Source organism: Centrocercus urophasianus, unplaced genomic scaffold (genome assembly GCF_019232065.1).
Source record: "Centrocercus urophasianus isolate 14NV4802_14NV808 unplaced genomic scaffold, USGS_Curo_1.0 seq_14, whole genome shotgun sequence".
NCBI classification, from domain to species: Eukaryota; Metazoa; Chordata; class Aves; order Galliformes; family Phasianidae; genus Centrocercus; species Centrocercus urophasianus.
This window is the reverse complement of record NW_024884586.1, coordinates 5,639,358-5,663,199: the sequence shown is the minus strand read 5'-3', so window position 1 is coordinate 5,663,199 and position 23,842 is coordinate 5,639,358. Positions and strand designations below refer to the sequence as shown.

General features: G+C 40.7%; 1 protein-coding gene across 1 annotated transcript in view; it reads left to right on the top strand.

Moving 5' to 3' along the window:
* SERGEF (secretion regulating guanine nucleotide exchange factor) overlaps window positions 1-16,340 on the top strand; it is a 130,094-nt gene extending 113,754 nt beyond the window's left edge. Inside the window, exon 11 of the mRNA XM_042814806.1 lies at window positions 14,201-16,340. Coding sequence (XP_042670740.1) covers window positions 14,201-14,391 — 191 coding nt within the window. The 3' untranslated portion in view covers window positions 14,392-16,340. The remainder of the gene's footprint in view (window positions 1-14,200) is intronic.
* Window positions 16,341-23,842: the final 7,502 nt, after the last annotated feature.

Genomic DNA, 23,842 nt, shown 5'->3' with positions numbered 1-23,842 from the left:
TTTGTATTGTATGGGACTGGAGTAAAGTTGAAAACTATGAATGGTGATCATTGGCAAGAACCAGTTTTCCAGCCCAGTGGATCTTAGCCTTGGAAATACACTTGCAGGTGATGTTTTCCAGCTCAGCATCATCCATTTGGTAGCTTTCCAGGATACTTGAAGCCACCTCAAACTGTGGCATATTCATATTTTGCTGTGAACTCAACTCTGCTTGCTTGGTTTGGGAATGTTGAACTTGTCCATCAAGTCATAGATTTCTAAGACTCGGGCAGAGCATCCCAGTGCTGTGTTCACACAGGTCTCAGCTCCTGGGAATGCAGAAAAGTCCTTGTAAAAGTGCATCATTTCAGTAATGAGAAATCTCTCTTAGAAGGGTGCTTCTTTTGTCTTGCCTGAGAGACATGAATAATTCAGTACGTCCCTATGCAAATTATTCCATGAAAAAACGTGCGTGCGCCTGATTTTTCTCTCTCCATTTGTGTAGTGTCAGTTTCCCAGTGCTGAAGCTTTGTCAAATACAGCAATGTGCTAAAGTGTCTCCAGAGCCAATCGCAGCCATGTCTTCTCTTTTGGCATTGTGGAGGCTTCAATTACTTCTGAAACTGTGAATTTTAAAATGCTATTTTAGTGTTATCACTACAGAGGGAAAGTAGCAAATTGCCACAGGGGAAGTGGTTAAGCAATGCACGAAGATGCAGATCTCCACAATATTTTCCTTTGGCCTTTGGGATGTTTCATTTTGTGTTTCTCCATTTGTATAAATTTTTTCTTGAGGCTCCATGAGACACGTCGAGCAGTGCCGATAAAAATGGAGAGCGTTCACAGCAGCTGTTGCTATAGTGATGTGGTGCAGCCCTTTGCCTGCTGCTCAGAAAGCAAAACCACCTGCAATTCCTTAGATCCTTTATTGGCAGAGAGAAATTGAAAGAGATGGTGCTGATGTGCAGGTACCGCACAGATTCTGTGTTGCTCTGAAATCATTGCAGCTAACGTTGTATTTGTGCACAGATCTGCAGAAATGCTTTGTGGATGGGAAGAGGACAGAGAGGGAACTGGACATTGTGGTGGGCAAATCAGGTTGCTCACAGCACATAGAAGACAAGGGATAAATACCAAACTGAACTAAAAGCAGAAGAGGAGCTAAGTGCTTTTTAAAGCCTGCTAAGTTTTAATCCTCCGTACAGATACAAATGTTGTGCTTACAGAGTGCTGCTGCTAGTCTGGTGCTGGAATTCAGTGCTCAATCCTCAGGGTCTGACTAGTGCAGGTGTGGAAATGAATATTGACTCTTAGGAGCAGATTTTTGTCTTTGTCAGGTCATACATTCAGAAGCCTAAAATGTCCTTTAACGTGGCTTGTCTGTACCAAACTTAGTAACTCAGTTCTGCTTTTCCTATGCATTATTTTCTTTTTTCTATAAGGCCATGAAATGTAGAGTTTGGTATGAGATAATGCTATAAACCATTGGCTTTATAATGTACCCTGGGTTAGATAAATGTCCCTGGACTGCAGACGAGGAAACAAAAGCACTGAGGAGCATTCTCCTACAGAATCGCTCCATAAAGCAGGCCTATAAAGGGCATCTTTACCTTCATGATTCCCTTCTGGTTCTTTTTGTGACTGAATGAAGTAGGACAGGTTTATTTCATATCAGTCACCATGTGAGAAAGGGCAGTTAAGTTTAAGTGCATGATGTCTCATCTTATGTTAAATTTGAATGTTCATTTTTTCAAGTATGTTCCAAATATACAGATGAGCCAAGATTCCAGGACCCAGTAACACCTTCTCTGCAGGTTTTTTATTCACTTTAAGTTCCAGACATGAAGAAAAACAAATATCTAATCCCATGGATGAATAAATAAAACAGAATTCTTTTACAGTTGCTTCATTATTATTTTCATTACTAACATCCATGGGCTCATGGCGAGATCACACCATGTTGTAGAGGAGGTGGTGAAAGATGCTCTGTGCCCTAAAACCTAAAAAGGCAGCAATATGAGTAGCTAAAATAGTCCAGACCAGGTGGGAAAATGTAGAAGCAGCACTTAGTGAATTGCCTGGGACTCAAGCAGTTTTGCCATGCTCAGCGACTTAGTCCCCTGGTATCTGCTTCCTCTTGTGATGGTTTCTACCATTCACTGGGAAAATCTGACTGATCCCTTCAGAGCTCATGGGGGGATTATGTTTTGGCTTTCTGAGGCAGAATTCTCCATATATAATGAGAAGGTTTAGAGTCACAGGGCTAAGAGGTGCAGGGCTTTAGGGAGAGAAACTGATAGCTGAAAATGAAGGAATTAGTGATGAGTCAGGTTTCTGCTCTGAGCTGCAGGCAGCCCTTTTTCTCATAGCTTCTTTTCTCATTTCAAGGGGAAGCAATTGGTCCTGTTGAAATTGCTGCTGAAATCCTGCTTAGAACTTTACATTTGACAAACTGGGGAAGCAGTGTTGAACCCAGCCTACAGCAGAGCTGGTGCCTAATTGCATTACCAGAGAAATCAGTCACACACCCTTGGGACTTGGGTCTGGGACCTGGGTCAGGCTGACGTGGATGCACTGGGCTTGCCTGTGGCTGAAGGGTTGAGGTCAGTATCAGGTAATCAAATGAAATCCTCAGAAGTTGAATTATGATGCCAAGTCATCATCTTTTAGTTGTTCTCTGGAGAGCCAAAAAGATTCTTGGTAGCAAAAGTGTCTGAAAAGCATCTCTTGGAGACAGCAAGAAAGATTTTTGCCAGTGGAAGCTCCAGGAGCTTTCTAAAACAAACACAAACCCTGCTCCCCACAACCTCAGCTCTGGGGAAGAAAGAAAAGAATGTGTTGTGAGAACTAATTAATTAGAAGGATCTCCTGCAAAATTTGTGAAAAGCTCTGCCTTTCATGTTGAAAAATAAACATTTAGCTCAATCAGCAGCCTTTCAGCAGGACGCCTTGCCTCACAGAGAAGGTGTTGAAAATCAGAGCTGCTGACATTAATGGAACCATATTTCAGCACAACGATGTAAAGACAGTTCTAAACAGTAAAGTGCTGCAAGTCAGCCCTGTTTCCTAAGCAGTTACTGAAATGTAATGCCTTACCTCCACGTTTATTCTGCATATGCAGATAGTAGGAACAAACCTGATCTAGATACAGATATCCTTTATTCACATATGCAAAGTCTGTATTTCAGTGTAGGCATTCTGTAGGGCCTGCCAGTTGTAATTCTTTGGGGAGAGTTTTAAAATGCTGACACACACACAAAAAAGGGAGAGGCTCTCTTTTAGGGTACGATAGCATATCTAAGTGTTTAAATGGTTTGGGAATGGGCCATATCTGTTAAAGATTTCTGCAAAATTGATTTGACACTTGAAAATCTTAGTACTTGTGTTTCCTATCCCTGAGTATATTTAAGAAACCAGTAGTCAAGAGGAGCGGCGTCTTGGTTTACCCATGATTGGACAGGTCTGTCAATAAGTGGTCATGTAGAATAAGGATATCTTGGTTATTCTGTATGGTAAGTGTTTTCTTTACTATTCGATGGATCTTAAGTTATCACGAGACTTTTGAAGTGGTGCCAAAAACAAACAAAAGCTTCCTGAGACACCTCAGCATTGTCTGACTTTTGTCCTTTCCTAGCTGGTTGTTCTCTTTTCCAACATCGTAAAGAGTGAAACAAGCTTCTTACATAGACACAGGGCAAGTTAGTGACAACTACGTTGTATAGCATTCATTTATTTCTATACTATATGCAAAGTGCATGTATATCATGTCTGACCTTCTTTGCTGCCAACTGAAGCTTGCTGTTTCACCAAGAGTATGGTTTCCAGTTCAGCTTATTGTCTATATGGCTGATCCTACCTTGAGATTAACCTACATAAGTTGCAGAGGGAGAGGGAAGAAGTTGGCTTTCTTTGTGGACACGAGAAAGAGCAGCGAGGCCAATTATGGAGATGCTCTATTTCCAGTGTTTCCATTTCCTCTCAAGACAGGAGAAAAAAGCTTTGGATTGTTTATATGGTCAAATATTCTTGTCATAGTTTGTTGTTGTTCTGAAGAATACTTTGTTACCCCAGATTTCTGGCAGAGAAAGTCCTTCCAAAATGGTGCCAGATATTCCTGTCCTGACTCCAGCTGGTTTCCTCTTCACCCTGAGGTTATGCAGTGGATTGGATGAGACAATGCCAAAGAGTGTCTTAGGGGCTCAGCTTGCATTCTCTGTTCTGATCCTCTGACCTTCTGGAGCTGGCATGGAGCCTGTGGATCCTTCTGCCCATCAGCTGTCTTTACTGTCACTATGCCAAAGACATTTTATTTTCCATCCTCAGATGCCTGCACCTGCTGTATAAATGCTGTTTTCGATGTGGCTCTTCTGCCAGGGTCCAGAAAATGGTGCTACAGCAGAACTTTCTGAAAACATCTCTGCAGTATTACAGGCAGGAGAGTTTCATTTCAGGATGCTTTTCAGCTCTTGCCTTCTTCCAAAGATCAGCTCTGCTTGCTCCCTCTACTTAAGGAGCAGTTCCCAGTTCAGAATCCAGGTGTCTGTAACACTTGTGGAAGCAAAGAGAAGAACAAAGAGGAGGCTCAGGGGAGACCTTATTGCTCTCTATAGCTACCTGAAGGGAGGTTGTAGTAAGCTCTTCTCTCATGCAACTGGTGACAGGACTAGAGGGAATGGCTTAAAGCTGCACCAGGGGAGATTTAGGCTGGATGTTAGGAAATACTACTTCTCTGAAAGAGTGGTCAGGCACTGGAATGGGCTGCCCAGGGAGGTGCTGGAGTCACTGACCCTGGAGGTGTTCAAGGAACGTTTGGATTTTGTGTTGAGGGACATGATTTAGTGAGAACTATTGGTGGTAGGTGGATGGTTGGACTGGATGATCTTGTAGGTCTTTTCCAATCCTGGTGTTTCTGTGATTCTGTGAAAGCATTGAGGTGTACCTAGAATGCACTTTGAGCCTTCTGCAACAGAGATATTTGTCCTTCCTAACCACAGTAACTCAAATGGTGCCATTTGCACATTTCATCACAAATTCTCTGACGTTTCTTTCCCAGTATTGCTTACCTTCAAGAGAAGACTGGAAAGAAGTGGTGCGAAAAGAAAGCATATGTATGGACTTGGGATTTGCAGAGGAGGCTGAAGGGAGCACTGCAAGGACAAGTATGGAGAAGCTGCTCTGTGGTGGTGATGCTGCTCATCTAAGTGGCAAAAGTTTAGTCCTGTGTTTTTCTGAGACACTTTTTTTGCCAACTCAATATTGAAGCTCCTTTGCTTTTCTTTTAAATAAGAATAATGGATTTGAAATTAAATAGTTTAGTGGATAAAAGTAGCTGAAACACAATGTAATACATAAAGAATATAAAAAGGTGAAAGTTGGTAAGCTGTGCTTCTCATCTTGCCCAGAGTCTCTGTTCACCAGAAAAACAAGCATGTCAAAATTGGTGTTTATGCAACTGGTCTAGGCTTTTAATGGATATGGATGGCAGAACATTTCCCTTGCTTAATATCAGCAAGCAATTCCCCTGGACTTCCCTCAGCAATCATATATGGAATTGAAGTGATGTTTGGAGAAACAGATCCAATCCTGCCTCCTGGGCACTTTCTTTTTTGAAGCTGTCTGCTTTGATTCTCTTGCTGAGCATTTTTAATTCTTATGGTATGATGCTCATTTTTTGCCCACCATACCTGAGATAGCCTATTCTCCCACTACTTCTACATCTGCTATTGATCATTTGCTTAGGTTTTCCAGAACGCTTACTTGGATTTCAAATACTGCTTGAAAACTACAGCAGAAAAGTAGTGGCTATATTCTTAGGTTTCTGGTCTTCCGAGCTATTGGTTACCTGGAAAAGGAAAGAGTTTGTGTGCCTTCTCTGATAAATAATATCTGGCATAATTTGCTTGCCTGAATGATACGGCTGAAGCCTCCAAACTTTTGTTATCTCTTAAGGAATTGAAAGAGCTAGAACACTTGGGTTCTGCTTTAGAGAAAGTTTTTTTGCTGAAAACTCGCTGGTTTCAGAACAGCCAAACCATGTGGATGGGATTCAGGGTGCAGTTTGTGGTGGGATTGCTTTGTAGGATTATATATTGGGTTTTTTATTTGTTTTGTAAGGTGCTTTTCTTCAATTTCTGTTTTACCTGCAATTGGAAGTTAACACAAGCACAGCCCAGCAGAGCCAATCTAGGGTAAAAAAGACCAAACCATTGTGCTTTATCTGTGTCTAAACAAATGCAGCTTATTTTTGGTGCACGCACTTGAAGTAAACCACTTAAGCTCTATGAAGTCTAAATCATGGGATTTTTTTCTTTTTTTTTTTTTTTTTTTTTTTTGCTTGCTTGGTTTCATCTCTTTTCATAACTCTGTCAAAGTCACTCTCTGTTTCCTTCTTTGAAGGGATGTGATTAGTTCCCAAGACTGTGCTGTGTGAGGGAAATGATGGTTTTAAGTGGCAGCAGAGTGAACATCCTAATGTTAACACTGTCTTAAGTCGTTTACTTTTTGCTCATTTTAGGTGCCTAAGTGACCCAGCTGTTGTTTTGCTTCTGAGTAGATCCTGAGTTAACCCCTTCAGACACCCAGCGTGATGGCTGGTTTGAGAATCCCCATAACAGCAGACACAAAAACGGAGACAGGCAAGGCACGTGGTCTGTAGGAGATTTATTAGATGTGCACTTGCACTACAGTACAGTGTGGTATAGGCACGTCTGAACCAGATACAAGTAGCCTAAATCAAGAACAACAGTGCAGCACAAAAAAGTAATCCACAAATCCTGCCCAGAATGGAAGGTAAATCAGCTCGTCCTGAATCCCTTTTTTCCAGCTATGCTGTAGCTTGCACCAAGCTAGGTATTTTAAAGCTCTCACATGTACACATACACTGCAGTGCTATCACTGTTGAAACTGCAGTGCCTGCTCTTGCAGGGAACTATTATCTGAGCCGTTGTGCTATGCTAACATTGCAGCTTGAAACTCTGTCAAAGTAAGGTAACCTAATAATTTAACTGCTGGGTTTTAATTGCTTCTATAAGGTGAGGTTTCCATAGCTGTGAGCAAATCTGCCAGTACAATCAGTATGGAGGGAACTGAGAAACTCAATGCCTGCTTCTTTCCTCAACTTTGCTCTTGTGTTTCTAACACTTCTGCTCATGACTTCTGGACTTCACCTCAAAGTCCAGTCCACCTGTTAAGCATGGGAAAAAAAAGAAAAGCCCTCGCTTTAATATCTGCAAGCAGTTGTTTAATCTTCGCTCAGCAGTAACACACATTCATATAATGTGTCTTGTAGCTAGACCAAAATGCAGCCTTGCAGTTATAAAGGAAAATGAAAGGGGATACGTCCAAACTAAAGCCCATTTAAGCACAAAGCTATTCTACAGAAGATGGCCAGAAGGTTTATGTGTGTCACCTCTTGGTTCTGAGTTACAGAGAATTGCATTCTCCAGAAAAGGACGTGTTCAGAAACAAATCCCGGAACAAAACATTCTCTTTTATTGGTGCAAACAGCCCTTCAGGGAAAGGGAGTAGCAGTCAGACAAGAAGAAATTGGAGATAAATGTCTTTTTACCTTCTGTTTTATCATACTTATTTTTTATAAGTTGCCAAGGGCTGACAGCCTAACATGCATGATCTCCTTAAAATGACAGGCTTGTAACTAGACTGGGGTGTGGTACAAAGAGCTGCTTTCTAAAAACCACAAAGTGCCAAATCATTTCCAAAATGCTCTTCTACCTAGCTCTTCTTGCTTGAGGAGAGGATTCCTAAGAGACCCCAACGTGATCTCTTCTAATTTCAACCAACAGATAAGGAAGCACCGTTTCACTTTCATGCTGCTGCTCACCTTGCTGTCTCTAACTTCTGCCTTTCTGGTTTACACTGTGTACGCAGTAAGTTGCATGTGGCTGTAGCGCAGGTTGAAGGGCTTGTCAGAGTCTTGCATGTGTTCATCTCTGTACTTCTCATTATCTGTTACTTTTCCTAGGCTGTGCTGAAGATGGCCTTCAGTTCCTTCAGTTCTCGGTCTTGGCTGTAGTGTTCTAGGTCAGAACAAGTTGCAGCTGTCCCTTCCTTTTCTTTGAATAATCATTTATTTCTGCTTAAAGCATATATAAATTTGACACAGGAATGCGTTATGCCCGTGTTGGCACAAATGGCTGTGGCACCATGTGGTCTGGGGCACTTAAATGACTCGTCACTTCTTGGTGTGTTTTGACATATTGCTTCGGCTGTTTTACTTTCCATGAGCATCCTCTTACTAAGCATTTAGTAACAGGCATTTTCCATTTGTTTTTCTTGATGTCACACAGAAATAGTCATGGGACTGCAGCCCCTGTCTCAGTGCTGAGGCCCCGATTGCCTAGTGCTGGTCATACAGAGTTAGAGCACTGACATATGTCATGCCTGTCAGTCCGAGAAGCAGGGATGGAAGCTGTGGGTAGGAACGTCACTGCCACACCTGATGTTCCAGTGGAGCAGACAGCAGTGCTGCATTCAGAGCCTTATCACAAATCTCCTCACTGACAACTTTGCGAGGTGTTCTTGTCCTATGCTGTGAGAGCAAAATGTAAAGATTCATCTTCTACAGGTGTAAAAAGCAAGCATCTTTAATGCTTATTCCTCTCTGCACTGCAGCAGTTTCATGTATGATATAATCCTCATGTATTGTCAGTGGGCCAGATACATTCAGCCTCGCACAGAGTCGTGAGTCCGCATTTTGTTCGGTGTTGAGGTGGAGATGCATTCCTGCTGGAAGGAATTGAAATGTTTGAGTAATACCAAAAGGAAAACCCTGTGCAGCACCCGTGAGCCTTAGTCATAAGAAGTACCACTGGCGTTTGCCTGTGAAAACAGAAATGTGAACAATTAATGCTTGCAATAGATTCACCTTTTTGCTACCTACTCACAGCAAAGCAAACACCCCCCTCTTACAGAACTTCAGTTCTTCCACAAAAACTGATAATGTGGAAACACAAGGAATCTAAAGTTACAAGTACATTGTTTTTAAATCCTAGAATGTAATTTTGTGCATTTCTTCGGCTTTTTGTTTTCAGAATGGCAATGCATAACTGTGAAGGAGCAAATAAAGTCCCTTGTGAACTAGAACTGTGATGGACCTAAGCCAGGGCTTGTCTGGTATAATGTGGAAGGATTCTTTTCAGTAGATGCATGCTAATTTGTGCAGTGAGCCACTGAGCTACTGCTTTCTTTTGCTCTGTAAAAACAAAGAAATCTCCATTCCTGTTGTGTATTAACAAGATGCCTCTACCACTAGTGAGTGGGCTTACTTATTTGTCTGATGCATAAAAACAGTGTATAGGCAAATGCATCACATTTGTATGAGAAAACAATTTTTTTTTTTTATAAGGGCTATTGTTGCTTTGTCTTTTCCCTGTTTCTCTACAGAGGAATGGATACTGGTGCTGAAGGAGAAGCTATAAACTGGGCTTTGCCATTTCAAGTGAAATTTGCATTAGATGTGTATCCTTCTATCCATGTGGTGCTTGCTGCAGGTGTGTGCTGTGAGTCCCTGCTGGATGGCAGTGGGAAGCTGTCCTCCGTAGGTGCCAGGCTCAGCCAGGGTGCTTGACATGAGGGCAGCTGACTTGTCACTTGGGTACCACTGTGCTGGGGAGGGAATGAGTGATCTTGGTCTGGTGTCTGGGAGAGACACTGGGGATGCTAACTGTCTGGAGGCCAACTTGGAAGTCAGCATGTCTCTAGCAACTTGAGTTCATGCTTGATATCAAGACATGTTTTTTCTTATCTGCACTTCAAGTGAGAGCTGCAGTGCCCGTGGGTTTGCTCTAACTTTCAGTGAAGTCAGGTGCATGTTTCTGAGCATCATGGTCCTGAGAAACTTCAACGGCAGTTGGTGAGGCTGCCTGGAGGCCATGCCAACTCACTTCTTGAGAGGTGGGTGCGAGTGCAGCTCTGCAAGGAAGCGGGTGCTGCGTTGCACAGGGCTCCTTCCTACTTTGGGAGGTGACATAAAATGCCTTGGAGTCACATTGTCTTATATTCTACTTACTAAACTTAGCCTGTTACAAGACTTTGCAGAATGTTTGGAGTGTTCTTGTAGTTACTTCTATGTTTCCATGTCTTTCTGCGGAAAAGAGTTGATAGTAACTGTTTCTTATGTTTTAAAATTGCAAATGTTTTCCTCTAATGACAGAATAACTCTTGCTAACTAAAATGCAGTAGTGGTAGAGATATATCTATACTTGTATTTTGCATGCTAATCTTGGATACTAGGTATCATGAAAACATAGGAAGACTTTTTATTTCTTTGTATTTTACCACTTCTTAGGGGAGATACAGTCTAAATCCTTTGTATATTACATTGTGCTTTGTAAGGTTTAAAGCGTTTGCTAGTAGTCAAAAGGGGTGGCTGATACAATGCATTTTGTTCTTGGTTCTGCCCTGGTTCTGTTTGAAGTTCTCAGATTTGCTCCTAGCAAATTGCCAGTCTCTTGCCAACTATAACTTTATCTGTGACCATCTGTAGAGTAGCACTGATTGAAAGTTAAGAGAATATTTTTTGAAATGTTGGAGCACTGCTGAGAGCGCAGAGCTTAATTATAGAGCAATGCTAAAATACTTTGATGTATCCTTAATATGCAAATTTGTCTGCTGAATACCTTAGTTCAAGATACTCGAGCTGTCTTTAAAGCCAGCTTCCTTTTGTGTATGTGTGGCTGGAAGAGTGGGAGCGGGTGCACAGAGAAAGAAAAGAAAGAGGCTTTTAAAGATCTCACTGGTTGGTCTCCAGGGCACAGTGGGTTAGAAGCAGACAGGTTGCAGCCTGAAACTAGGCAGCAGCAGTGTTTGTAGATTCCTTGTTTCCAAGGGATTTTACTTTACCTTCAGACTCATTGCAAGATGTGATTTGTCATAACCTATCTTCAGCTGTTCAATATGATCTGCCTGGGCTAAGACAATTGGTCTCCTTCTGTAATCACCAGAGTGAGATAAATTTGCTTTTGACATCGGTGTTTAGGTAAGATGAATTGCCTCCATTGACTATTAAAGAAGACTTGAGGGTGCCTATAGCTAAATCACTTGTCTTGTAGGTGGTTGAAATGCACTGAAATCTCATCCAAAGCTGCTTACTTCCTAGCATTCAGTCTTCTCATCTGAAGAACGGAGTACTTGGTGATAAGGAGCGAATTAAACCTCCACTGCCCCAGAATCCCATCCAAGATACTGCAGCTTGTTTTTAACTAAGAGTGCATCCCTCCAGCTGAATCAAGCTGTGGATTGCAGCTGTCACTGAAGTTACACTGAGAAAAGCCTGGTAGTCATTGCTGCAATCTCTTCTTGCCATCATGGCCTAGGCTGACAAACTTGTAGGTTTTTATCAGTAATAAACTGAACAGAAAGAATTGAAAATGCTTGAACTGCATTTAGGTTAGCCCTGAGGCTGGTCAAGCAGTTGGACTTGGTGAAAGTAGGTCCCTTCCAAATGAATTCTTCTATTCTGAGCAGGAAATATTTGCCATCCCCAGCCCTCTCATAGTTCCCCCCATCAAACTAAAATAAAATAAAACAAAATGTGTGTGTATGGGAAGAAAAAGGAATTAAAATGAAACTGGCTTCCTTTGGCCAGAGGATAACCATTAGTTCCCTTTAATGAAGGCATTGAGCTCTGCATCTATTCCTTCTATGTAGTTTTTTTTTTCAGTAAGCGCTTCATTATTTTTGGTCTTCACTGGATTCAGCTTCTGTGCCAGTGAATCCCAAGTCTGCACATTCCCTCCCAGCCAGTGCCCCATGGCCATATTGCTGGCTCTCCTGCATGGTTCGTTAATGAGAGGGCAAAAAATGCCCTCAGTGTGTTCTCTGCACATTCTCTGACAGAAATCTAGCAGCTGGCCTCTTTGTGCCCGAACCTTTCAGAACATTTTCCCCAGGCAGATGTAGGTATCCAAGGTATCGCACACCTTCCTTTTTGTGCCAAAAAGACTCTCTGCCTTTTAGCTTTTTGGGACATGTGACTCAATGTTGATGAGAGCCTTCTTTGTGCCTTGTTATTCTATATCTGTCAGCTCCCCCCTCGGCCTTTCAGGTTCCTGCCTGGCTCCCCATATATCTGTGCGTGGCCTTTCATAAATCCTAGTTACTCTGCATGTATGCCCTATTGCCAGCTTTCCCTCTCAGCCTGTCTCAGTTAACATGAAGCTTGCTGGAGCTGGATGCAGGGATGCATTTGTTGCACTTTTTGCATGCTGGGAGAATGCTTGGAGAGTAGTGTAGAAGATTCAGTGTTTCTGACTCTGACAGATATTCTTGTGGGTGGTTTTCTTAGCTTGTAAATTTTTTAAAAAGATGTTTAGGTCTGTTTCTCAATTCAAGAGACTACTATCTGTTTCTTAATATATTTATTATATCATAAATACCTTGTTGAGCAGTTTGTAACTGAAGGTGAACAAAATTTTTGATTTCCTTTCTGTTGTCCTGTTGGAATAAGATGAAAAAAAACCCCACAACCATTCAGATGCAGTGAGTCCCCATACCAGCAAATCAGCACGCTGCATTTTAGTCATTGTACTAATTGCTAGTGGCCTCGTCACAAAAGGCTTACTATAGTCTTCTTGTTAATGTAAGAGCATGTTACATTCCCTTTTCATTAAATTTGGAAGTCTTCCCACTCTCATTAGGCTTATTCTGCAGGATCCATGTTTTAGCAACTGTGCAAAAGAATGCTTTTCCTTACATGCAGATGGTTTTGAGCTTGACAATTTCCCTGAATAATTTTTATGTGATCAGTTTTAGTCTCTTTGTTAATGATGACTTTTTGCTGCTTGTTAATATCTACATAAATATTTTTACCTGGTACCTTAATAAAAATAAAAGTGTTAACCTCTTAGATGTTCTATTCAGTGGTCTTTACATGTGATCTGTTGCATGCTTCTTGGTACATTTCTACAGCATGTGCATTTGTGCTGTATGTTCAGCTGTTGATATTGCACATGCATGCTATTGAGAGAATTTGGAGCCTTCTAGGATGAGAACTACCATTTCTGGATGAGGTGAGCTGTATTTGGCTCACTGTGGCATTCTAGCAGTGTTTTGCAGTAGTCTATTTCTTCAAAGAGCATCAAGAAAATAAAAGCTCTTTATCTGATTTCAGTAACATTTACAAATAGTTACAGAAGAGAACTTTTGATAGAGTAATATGTAGAGACACAGGATGAGAGTGGAGTTTGGAGGAGAGTATACCTATGGAGCAATTGATTTGCCAATTTTGGAAAGTAAAATGATTTCAGAATTGTGACTGAGATTAAATTTGGTGAATTCTGGCTTTTTTTCTGATTATTTGTACTCCAGAGTGGCGCTTCATGCTGTCATACCTGCTGCATATCAGAAATTACACTGGCATCAGAAACATCGCTCTCTTACAGCATGGATTCCTTTTTCTTTACAGAAATTCACAGACAATTCTGTGATGGCTGAATAAGGAAAAGGAAGTTGGGAAGAAATATCCCTTGTTAATGAAAGAAGACAGGGGTTGGTTTGGTTTTTTTCTTATGCTAGCTATTTATGGGACAGAATTTACTTGTTGTGCTTTAAGAAAGAGTACTGTAGGATAATGTTAATGCATGGACCATGATTTGGGATATAAAATAGGAGATAAAAAAAAGATAATGAAGGAAAATCAGGATAATAACAGCAGTATAGTAGTACCAAAGCAAACGGAAGAGGTGTGCTGCTTGAGAGTAAGGCATGTTGTCCATGTAAAGGAAAAGGTGAGATTTCATTCCTACTCACTTGAAAGCAGCAATGAACTATTGTTTTTCTGCCTCGTGGCCCTTGTCCCTCAATCTTACAGGCTGTGCTGTGTGAATTGAAGTCACTAAGTTCAGTTTGTGCTACCAAATTTTGCTTACAAAAGTGAACTTGAAAGATAGGAATCCCATTTCAGGAAGGGTTATTAAAATATTGAGTGATTCCTGTGGGCACTGGATAAATATTGAGCAGTGTATTTACTAAGTGATTTTCAAAAGTCTTTATTCTTTTAATCTCTTATGCTATTATAATATGAAGTGATAAAGAATAACATGTTGTTTCATTGAAATTTTCAGGAGAACGAGAACATTTTTTTCTCACCTAAGCAGAATTTATTAGACTCTAGTCAGAAGACAACATGGCTAATCCTTCTCCTTAAACTAGTAAACTGTTGTAGTTTTTGTCTTTATTCAGTGTTTTGTATCTTCTCTTCTAGGTGGCTGTTGCTTCTCTTGGGGATGGAACGAACATGGGATGTGTGGTGACGGCACAGAAGCAAACATTCATGTGCCAAAGCCAGTGAAAGCTCTTGGTTATGCAGAACAGATCTTAATTGGATGTGGGGCAGGACACTCCTTGGCTCTTTGTCAAAACTCCACGTTAGACTCAGGACACCAGAAATCTTAGCAACATGGATGTGGATGGACGTCGTTGGGTTGCGTAGCTCAGAAGTTCTTCAAGAAGATTGCCTGAGATTAACATGGCAGCTGGAAAGTGCGGAAGTTTGTTCCCAAACTATAAGAAATGAGCGTGCTTAGAACAGTATGGGAAAAATAAAAATCAAACAGTTATTTTAAAAAATTATGTCATGGGTTCTTTGTACAGGAACTAACTTTCTTACCCACAGGTAGAATGACGTTTTGCCTTGATGCAATATTGAAGAATGAATGACTCTTTCTTGTCTTTTTAAGAAGTCTTTGAGGAGGAAACTGCCTGTCTAATCACTTATCATTAGTGTAAAAATTCAGTCTAATGTAAAAAAAAAAAGATTGAGGAAACAGTGTGAGAAGGTGGAAACATGGGGCCAGCTCTGGTCTTTTATTAATGTATCTGCATGTCACGATGAGCATGTGTTGCACCTGCCAGCTTTTATTGAAGTTTTGATCTCCCAGCATCTTAAGAAATCCAGTTGAAAAGAGAAATGCCAGTGAACATAAATAGAGGCATATGCACATTTTAAACACAAGATCAGGATTTTGAGAAAGTAGATACGATTTAGAAGACTGGCAAAAGGAGAAAATGAGGCCCTTCTGAAATAAGCTACGTGTTGATTAAACTGAGAGGAACAGCGTTTCTGAGGAATTATCTTCTGTGCCAGACATCCATTCAATATATATCCACAGGGCTGCAGATCCACACAAATTATTATTAACTTGAAAATTAAACCTAAAGTTCTTGAAGCTACTGATAGGAAAGAGAATCTTCTGAGAGCCCTTGGAAACAACAGAAGAGGTCTTGTCAAAGAGCGTAAGTCAGTTGTAGCTGCTGAGGACAGTTTGATCCAACATAGCTGACGTATTTGTAGCTGCAGTCGAATAGGAAGGCTTCCAGATATAAACAGAAACTTTTTACAAGTTCTCTAGCTTAAAAGGCAGACCAGAATGCTCCTGGTAGTGTCAGCTTTCGCATCAGCTTGGCAGTCCATCTGAGGTTCTGATCAGTGTGCCCACAATACTAGCCCCAGGTGAGTGCTGGGTAGAGAAACATATGCCTTACACTGATTGTGGTGGGAGAAAAGTGTAAGTTGTCTTCAGGTACTATTAACTGCCTATGGTGAGCAGAATTTTGGAAGCTATTTATAGAACTCTTTCACACAAATGCAGTGGATGCCATTAAACTAGATGTTTACCACCCACGATAGTTAAATTTGCTGTGATATTTGATGTATGTCAAGTTCTAAATATAGGGAGTACTACTGTGTGGTAAACACACCTTTTAATGAGAACTACTGTTACTAAACAGTGGTTTAATTTTTAAATGAGGGTTTGCCAGGGAGGAGGCTTTATAGAATTGCAAAATACTAAGAGAAGGGCTGTTAGAAAATAGGATGGCAAAACTGTATTGACCTGTCAGCTAACTCACAAGGGGGAGGGAGGTATATGGGCTCTGAGGTTTTTTCTCCTTGCTCTTTCAGTGGTTACAGTTCATGGCCTCATTTTCAGATGTTTTGTCTTTCTGTTCAGTGGAGAAGAAATCTGTAGTAAGAAGCTGGTTATAACTGCATTGCAGATACTGAAGGAAACTGTTAGAATAACAGAATGGGACCAACTGCAAAAAGTGCAAAATTGAATCTTCCACTGTATGCAAGATTTAATCTTCCATTTTCTCATCTCTGTCGGTTGTGGTTCTTCACAGTAATACCCTGTTCTAGACTGCTACTTCAGACACTTTTTACTTCTCTGACCAGGCTGCTATTTATTGACTCCTCAGTACTATTTTCTGCCTAAAACAACCTCTCTGATACATGCATTGAACAGTTGCTCATGCTTTTTAGGCAGTTTCATCTGGAGTTCCTTCTTTCATTTTCCTCATATCTGTGCACTGAATAAACATTATCTTGTTTCAGTGGGAAGTATGCTGAGAATAATTTTGTTCATTGGTTAATGATAGCTAGTATGTGACCCACAGGCCCTAGGTTTTGCTGTATTAGGTGTGTTTTGGTTGAGTAAGCTGTTGGTGCAGTCCCTTTCAGAGGAATCTAACTAATGTAACAAATAAATGGGACGTGGTTATTTGAACTGGTCATTCTTTCATGCTTGCCTTTGGAAATGTGAAGAATGTTTTGACATTTTAAAGAAGAAAGTGTCTGTTTATTTGTTCCTGGTTCTGTTCTTGAGTTTCATGTTGCCTGTGTTGTTAATCTTTTCAAAGGAGGGGAACTGCATTTTCTCTGTTTCTTTCTCTTGCCTATATATATTGAAAACACTGGGAAGTAATATCTTGTCTTGAGAACTTGATGTACTACATACATCCTTTGCAGTTAGTCAGGATCTCAAGATGCTGCTGTAGTACGAAGAATGAATGACAGCTTATTGAAGACTGTATGTGGTTGAATGTGGAAAAAGTTATTCATTCAGAAACGAATGCTATGTTTTGTATGTCAGCATGCTTTGTTTGCAGAATAAAACATTGTACAGTATCAGCAGAGTCTTTCTGCCCTAAGGAAGGGAGCACACAGTGGAAGGCTTTCAGTCAAGCAAAGAAATGCTCTTTGTTGCTGCTGCTCAGGAGATATTGCTGATCGGTGTCCCGGAGAAGGTCAGTCTTTGCAAAGCAAAATGCAGAGCCAGCATGCTATGCTAATGTTTCTGCAGTGCAAAGAGGATGTGTTTATGCAGGTCTTTAGTGCTAAACAACCTTTTTTCTTAAGCAAGATACGTTCAGATGCAAATAAGTTAACAAGGTTTGTAATATTTTCCCAGTGTGTAACACTGGAAGAAGGCAAGAAGTGTCTGTTTAGCCATTCTCTCTTCCCTTCTCATGCCAATGAGGTGTGTGTGTGAGGAGATGGATGAAGTTTTGAACTCTTTGCCCTCAGACCAGAGAGATCTTAGGCTTTTGGGCAGAGGAGGCGAAGGAAGCTGCTGTACATATTTCTCTTGTTTGAAGCCATAGGACATCTGCAGTTGCTACACAACCAACCTCCATGTGAACCTGTGCAAGACACTTCTGTGCCATTTTAAAAAATGCTGCAAGTAGGAAGATGCTAGGTTCAGAAGTTTCTTTTTCTTGGAGGATTTGTTTAGGCCACTTAGCAGTCACTAAGTTACTTGACTTTGTGTAGTCCCTTGATTGACTTTATGCTTTTCTGCTTGGAATGTGCTTTGGTTTTGTTTTATCTGACATTTTGGAGACATAAGACTTTAAGTTGGGGATGGAAAACGGAGGAAGGAGGTAAGTTTGGATGTACAGAAGAAAGGAGACTGTGGACAAACAAATGAGTGGCAGTAGAAAAAGCCTAGCATAGTCGGGTAAAGCAGGTGAAGGGAGGGCAGGAATTCAAAATGAAGGCCCTGTACAGCATTCATACTGGTATGATGCAAGTAAGCTGAGGTACAAACACAAGCTGTTCTGCTTTCTGGATGTTATAGCTCTCCCTCTCTCATTGTTTGTTAAGAACATGAATTTTAGACTTGCTGTGAGCTTTTGTTCTTGCACATAAGGCATCTTGAAATTTCCAGTTCTCTTCAGTTGAAACAGCATCATGTGTTCTCACCTTCCAGTCTTGGAAATCTTTAATTCAGACCTGTGAGACCTGCCCAGCACATAAGCTAATCTTTTCTACTTTTCCACTAAATCCCACAAATTCTGGGTCAAACTTTTACCTGACTTTTGCGAGACTTCAAGTCAGTTTCATCGTCAAGATGATGGCAGATCTTTCTCATTACATTGTGGTTATGATTTCACTAAAAAGCCCTCTCCATATGGCAAGCCTCATGCATTTTCTCTTAACTAGATAATGTCTTTTAAAAGGCTCTAAATTTCTTCACCAGTTTTTGGTCATGCTTTTGTTATTTACTATCAGCTTATAGTTGAGAGCAGCTGAAAAGGGAAGAAAAATACTTACGAAGAAAATGTATGACTTGCTTCCCAAAGGCTAGAAATGGTAGATAATCATCTAGTATGGTTTAAAAATATGTACAGTAGAGAATGGGCTTTATGCCAGACTGATAGAAGACTACAGCTGATTCAAAAAATAACTGGAGATTGGAACTTTAGACATATCAAACTCTTAATTTATTTCCAAAAATAACCGTGGAAGTACATGCTTTGTTCTTTTTATAATAGCTTTTGTGTTTTTCTTAATTCCTGATAAATGCTGACATCTTGCTCTGTGTTAGAAAGAACGATTTAATAGTCCTAAAATGAAATGGTTAGTTAGCATGGAAGTGGCCCTAAAATATAACAATAAAGGGAGGTGTTTTCCATTTGCACCTTAGAATTTGATGGAAGAAACTGGGTAGGTGAAGCTGCTGTGGTTATTTTGTAACCCTGCTAGTCAGCTATTCAGTGAACCAAAGGACGTTTTCAGCTGTTTGCTAACTTTGTTCACGGATTCGTCTTTCACTCATTTCTGCATTTGCCCAGTTTTAATGCAGAGGCAATTTTTATTCATTTCTGCCTCTGTGGAACATTGAAAGAAACTATGCGACAGTACTTGGCAGTGAAGATGGTCTTTGAGTATTGGAGCTGTGACCTGGATGAACCTTGTGCTGTGTTATGGGAGAGGGGGGAAAACATGTATTTGCAGAGTTATGGGGAAGATGTTATTCAGTTTAGTTAGCATCAAGAGCAACAAAGTAATTCCTGAATGAAAGCTGGCCATGGAGATGAACATCTATTTTTTTGAAACTTCAGGCATTTTTGGTTTGCGACTTGTTGGATTTTGATTCATTTTCAGGCAAGCCTTTGCAGGTTGGAAACGCCTAAGTCCAATTCCTGTGTTTGTGAGCCTCTCAATTTTCATCTTTCTCCTCTATTTCCAGACTGCTTTTTGTCTATAGACCAACTTGTTACTCATACACAGCACAATCTGTATGATGACAGTTCCCTGATCATCATAATTTAAGTGTATATGAACACTTTGCTGAAAGACTGTTTTTACTCTATTATTATTATTATTATTATTATTATTATTATTATTATTTGAAAGTAGAATCAAGAATTGGGAGATTTTTCATGTTCTGAAATGATTTTTTTTTTTCTTTTGCTTCAAATGACAAATGAGTTTAGCTTTTGTTTTGTTTGTACTGATTTGAATGCATGAAGACGTGTGGTACTTAAATTAGGGCAGCAGAGGAGTTGCCAATCACTAATGAAGATGCTCTGTCATTTTAACTGTGTGGGTGCTTAATCATTCTCCATAATAATACTTTGCTTTAAAGTACTAAAGGAAAGGAATCCCTGTAAGAGCACGGTGTTCTTCTGCAGACCAGGAAGCATGGTGTCTCTTACATAATCTAGTTGCTGCTCTCCTCTGATGCCTTAATTCTGAGTACATAATTATGAAAAACTATTTCTACTTAAATTCTGCTTTTCATCTTTTGTCCTCAGAACACTTTAAAAAGAGGCAACACGGTAGAAACAGGAGATGAGGCACAAAAAATTGACAAGTCCCAGCCAAGGTAACTCAGCATGTCTACAGCAGAACCAAGAATAAAATTCCAGTCTTACGATGCTCAAGCCAGGGCTCTGCTTCAGGCCAGCGGTCCTTGAAGTTTATAGGTCAGCCTCGTGCTCCTACTTTCCTCTCTCCTTGCTTTCTTCATCCTCCCCACTACCCCCACGGCTGGTTCTTCTCATACTCCCAACCCTGCTGTTTGCTCACCCCGCTCTTTAGACCAGTCCGCTGTCCTTCTATTCTCCCTGCACCACTGTCTTCCTGCCATCCCTTCCTCTTTCCATAGCTGTTGGTGTCACATTGCCACAGCTGAGCTGCATGCCTGCAGCCATGTGTGCCCTCAGCGGTAACTGTGCCAATATGACAGCAACGCTCTGCGTGTGGCTGACTGACAAACCCCATGGCGAGCAGTAGAGAAGCCAGTGAAAGCCTTGGAGCACATGCTCTTTGTATGGAGATGTTTGGGCCCTAAGTACTTGCATACAGTTTTGGGAGAGCTGAGGTCTGGAAGCCTGGCCTGCTCAGCCAGGGCCAGGAAACTTCCTGTGTTTTATGTGATAAGCAAAGCAAGTCAAGAGCTACAGTTCCTGGATGTACTTTGTAATTTGAGGCTGAATTTGAATTTAAATATCGCTCTTGATCACAAACAAGCATTCATATTCCCATGAAAGAGAAAGGGTGCACCTACACTCCTAGATGAGTGCAGAAGCTTTGGGGCTTCTGAACAGACAGGTGTTTTATGCCCAAACTCAAATAGATGAGTGACTTAAAAATAACCTACATAATTGAAGCACATCTTCACGAAGTGAAGTTAGTTCCTGGGAGTGCAGAGGCAAAGTTGTTCTCAGCGTATAAATGGAAAGCAGAGCAGGGTGCTGCTGCGCTTTGAATCCACGCAGAGGATATGCAAAGTGGCAGGCTAATAACTGTGCTTGGGATTGCCTCAGGATATCTTTCATAAGCGGCTCAGATCTCAGTTTCCTTGTGAGCGTCCTTGCCTTAGTCCTGCTCGCTCTCTGTTGTATTTCAGTCTTCTCATTTGTCCTAGCAGACATTTGTTTCAGTGATGTATTTTCCTCTTGGACCTGAAACTTTAGGAAGAAAGAAGGCAATTTATGTGAAGAATCACTTTATCCAGATTAATGACTGCTGCGCATGACTGTTACCACAGTGGTAGTAGCTAGGTTCTTTGTTGGAGTGGGGGAGCAGAAACCACTCTTCATGTCCTTGCTGTCTAAAGTGGTAGCTGTGGAGAGTGCTTTGCACAGCTGGGTTGCCCAGGAAAAGAAGGGCACAGGGCTGCACGTGTTTGGCTGGGGTGAGCTGTCTGTGATAGACAGCAGCCCACGGTGAGTGCCAGTCGGAGGAAGCATCAGTATTGAGGCAGGCTCAGCTGGTTGGCTGTCCATTGCTGGGAGATGAGGTTCCAGGGGAAGAAACCGAGATGTTCACTTTCAGCAGGAAAGGGGCAGAGTTCAGCTCAGCTGCTGACTATGCTACTGCTTTTACCTTGGCTGACATTAGAAGCAGTTGGTGGCATTATTGCAAGTGCGAGGCCAGAATTCAGCCACGCATCTTAATTCTTTTATTAAAATATATACCCCCTGTGATGGGAGTGAGCATGTTTGAAGAGTTTAATGTTCTAATAACCCAGAAAACCTCTTTGAATGTAAAGCAGCTTGTACGCTGTGTTAAGTTTCTCACTAAACTCAGTGTCAGGATTTGGTGCAGCAAATCCTACTGAATGTAGGATTATACATCAACTATACATCAACTTTCCAGTTGTTGGTGCTGCTTCTATAGTGCAAGGGGAAGCAGTAGGGTCTTAAGCTGCAGAGCATCTCTTGAGGAGCACCAGGTAGGAAGTGCCATTGAGTTTCTGAAGGTTTTACAGGGAGTGCCTGAAGGCACAGATACCTTGAATTAGAAAAAGGAATACTGAAAGGAAAATGGGGCTGGCAGATGTGGTAGTGCAAAAAGTAGCGCAGAATTACAGTTGCCTTAGGCCACGTGTACCCAACCTGTTCATTATAGCTAAAGCTCATATATATGCAAAGCACTGCAGAAGGGGAAGACCTATGTGGGATTTACAAGGCTGAATTGTTCATGTTCCTTATTATGGTAATGGAGCAGTCTTCACACTAGGCCCTTGAGTTCTAGCATTAAATAAAAAATGTGGGAAATCTATTTCTGGCTTCTTAATATGCTGTAAGAGGGAAAGTTGTTCATTAGACAACTTTTGGATCCTGGATTAACCTGGATCTTGTCTCTGAAGGTAAGAAAATTGTCCGTTCATCGGCTGTGAAAAACAGCTTAACGACAGTAGGAGAAAAATACTTCTTAGGAGAGGGGATAGTTGACTGAAGTAGAAATTGAGTACGTACTGTTAGAAAGCTTCTTTGCAGTCCTTCATCTAATTATGTACTTGTTCACATCATCAGCCTTTCTCCTGTTCCTAAAACACAGCTGGAAGTCTCCTTCATTCTTCGTTCGTAGCAGTTTTATGAAGACAAAGTCCAGCTGCAGTTGGTTTTTGTTGTTGTTGCTTATAGTTCAGCACTTACCGGAGCCATGAGAGTTTCTTATGTTTTTATTTTGTTTTAATCTCTACTTTCTCCAAGCTTTAGGGACGCTGTTCCATTTTCATTCACTTCCGCAGCCCCAGGTGTCAGCTTCTGTCTGAAAGGTTTCTAACTCTTTCAAAGAGCTTCATGTGAGGATAAAGATGGATGTATCCTTCCTTCAAGAAAGTGCTTCTCCAAAATGTTGTTGACACATAGTCCATAGCTGTCATTTCCAGGATCTAAAGTGAAACCCAATCCTATTGTGTTTCTTGGTTCTTACTGCTGCATGTTTTGTGTAGCAAATAAAGCACTACTTGGGCACCTGGATTTCTTTCAGGGTTTTGTATCAGGTGGACTGCTGTGGCTCAATGAAGAACAAGGGAACGATGAGGTCCAAGAAAGTAAGAAACTGAATTCATTTCATCAGCTAAAAAGACAAACTTTTATTATTCTTGGGGAGGGAAAAGGAAGATACCTAGATAATTATAGAGCTTTTTAATCTTTCCTCATAAAATTACTAATGATGTGGATTCTTCAGACATTGGTTGTATCAAGTGTTTGCAGGCTTCATTTATTATCTACTAACCCAAGTTAGCATTTTAGAACCAAAGCAATACCAAGCTTTTCTCCTACAGTTCTGTTGAGAACACTGTATTTATTCAAGGTTTTAGAAGCAAGTCTCTGGAAACCCCTGATCACTTCTGAAAAGGATTCCCTTTAACACTATACAGCAGGCACTGAAACCATGATACAAAATTTATTTCATGCTAGAATTGTTTTGCATAACATTGTGCATGCATTTTTACTCAGTACTAAATTGCATACAATGCTGTTGTCTTGTTTCTTAAACTTTGAGACAATTTATACTTGAGTATTTTCCTGATTTTTGTACTATAAGTCCCAGTTTTAAAATAACACCTTTTTCTTTTTAAAAATTCATACTGATTACTTAATATGAACAATTTATGAAGGGTCTTTACGTTGGATCTATACATCAATAAAATACAACATAACCAGAGCTGGAAAATTAAATCTAGACCAGCTGTTACTGTCAGGTCCGAAGGAAGATCCCATGTGTCACAAGCATGCCAACAAAAACAGACAGAAAATAGTTTCTTATTTTTATACACATCTAGGATTAAAAGTTCTTGATTTCCATGTCGGTGTGATGATCTGTGAAGGCGTGGTCAATATGACCCATGACTGCCTGATTGCACTTTTTAAAACCATTACTCAGTATCTCGTATACAAAAAGAAGCGATCCATAGCAAAGAAATGTACAGTTCTGTTTTACATTTTGGCTACAACAATGTATGTAAAAGTAAAGAGCTTTGAAAGAAAATATATAACTTTGCTTTTTTTTTTTTTTTTTTTTTTTTTTTTTTTTTTTTTT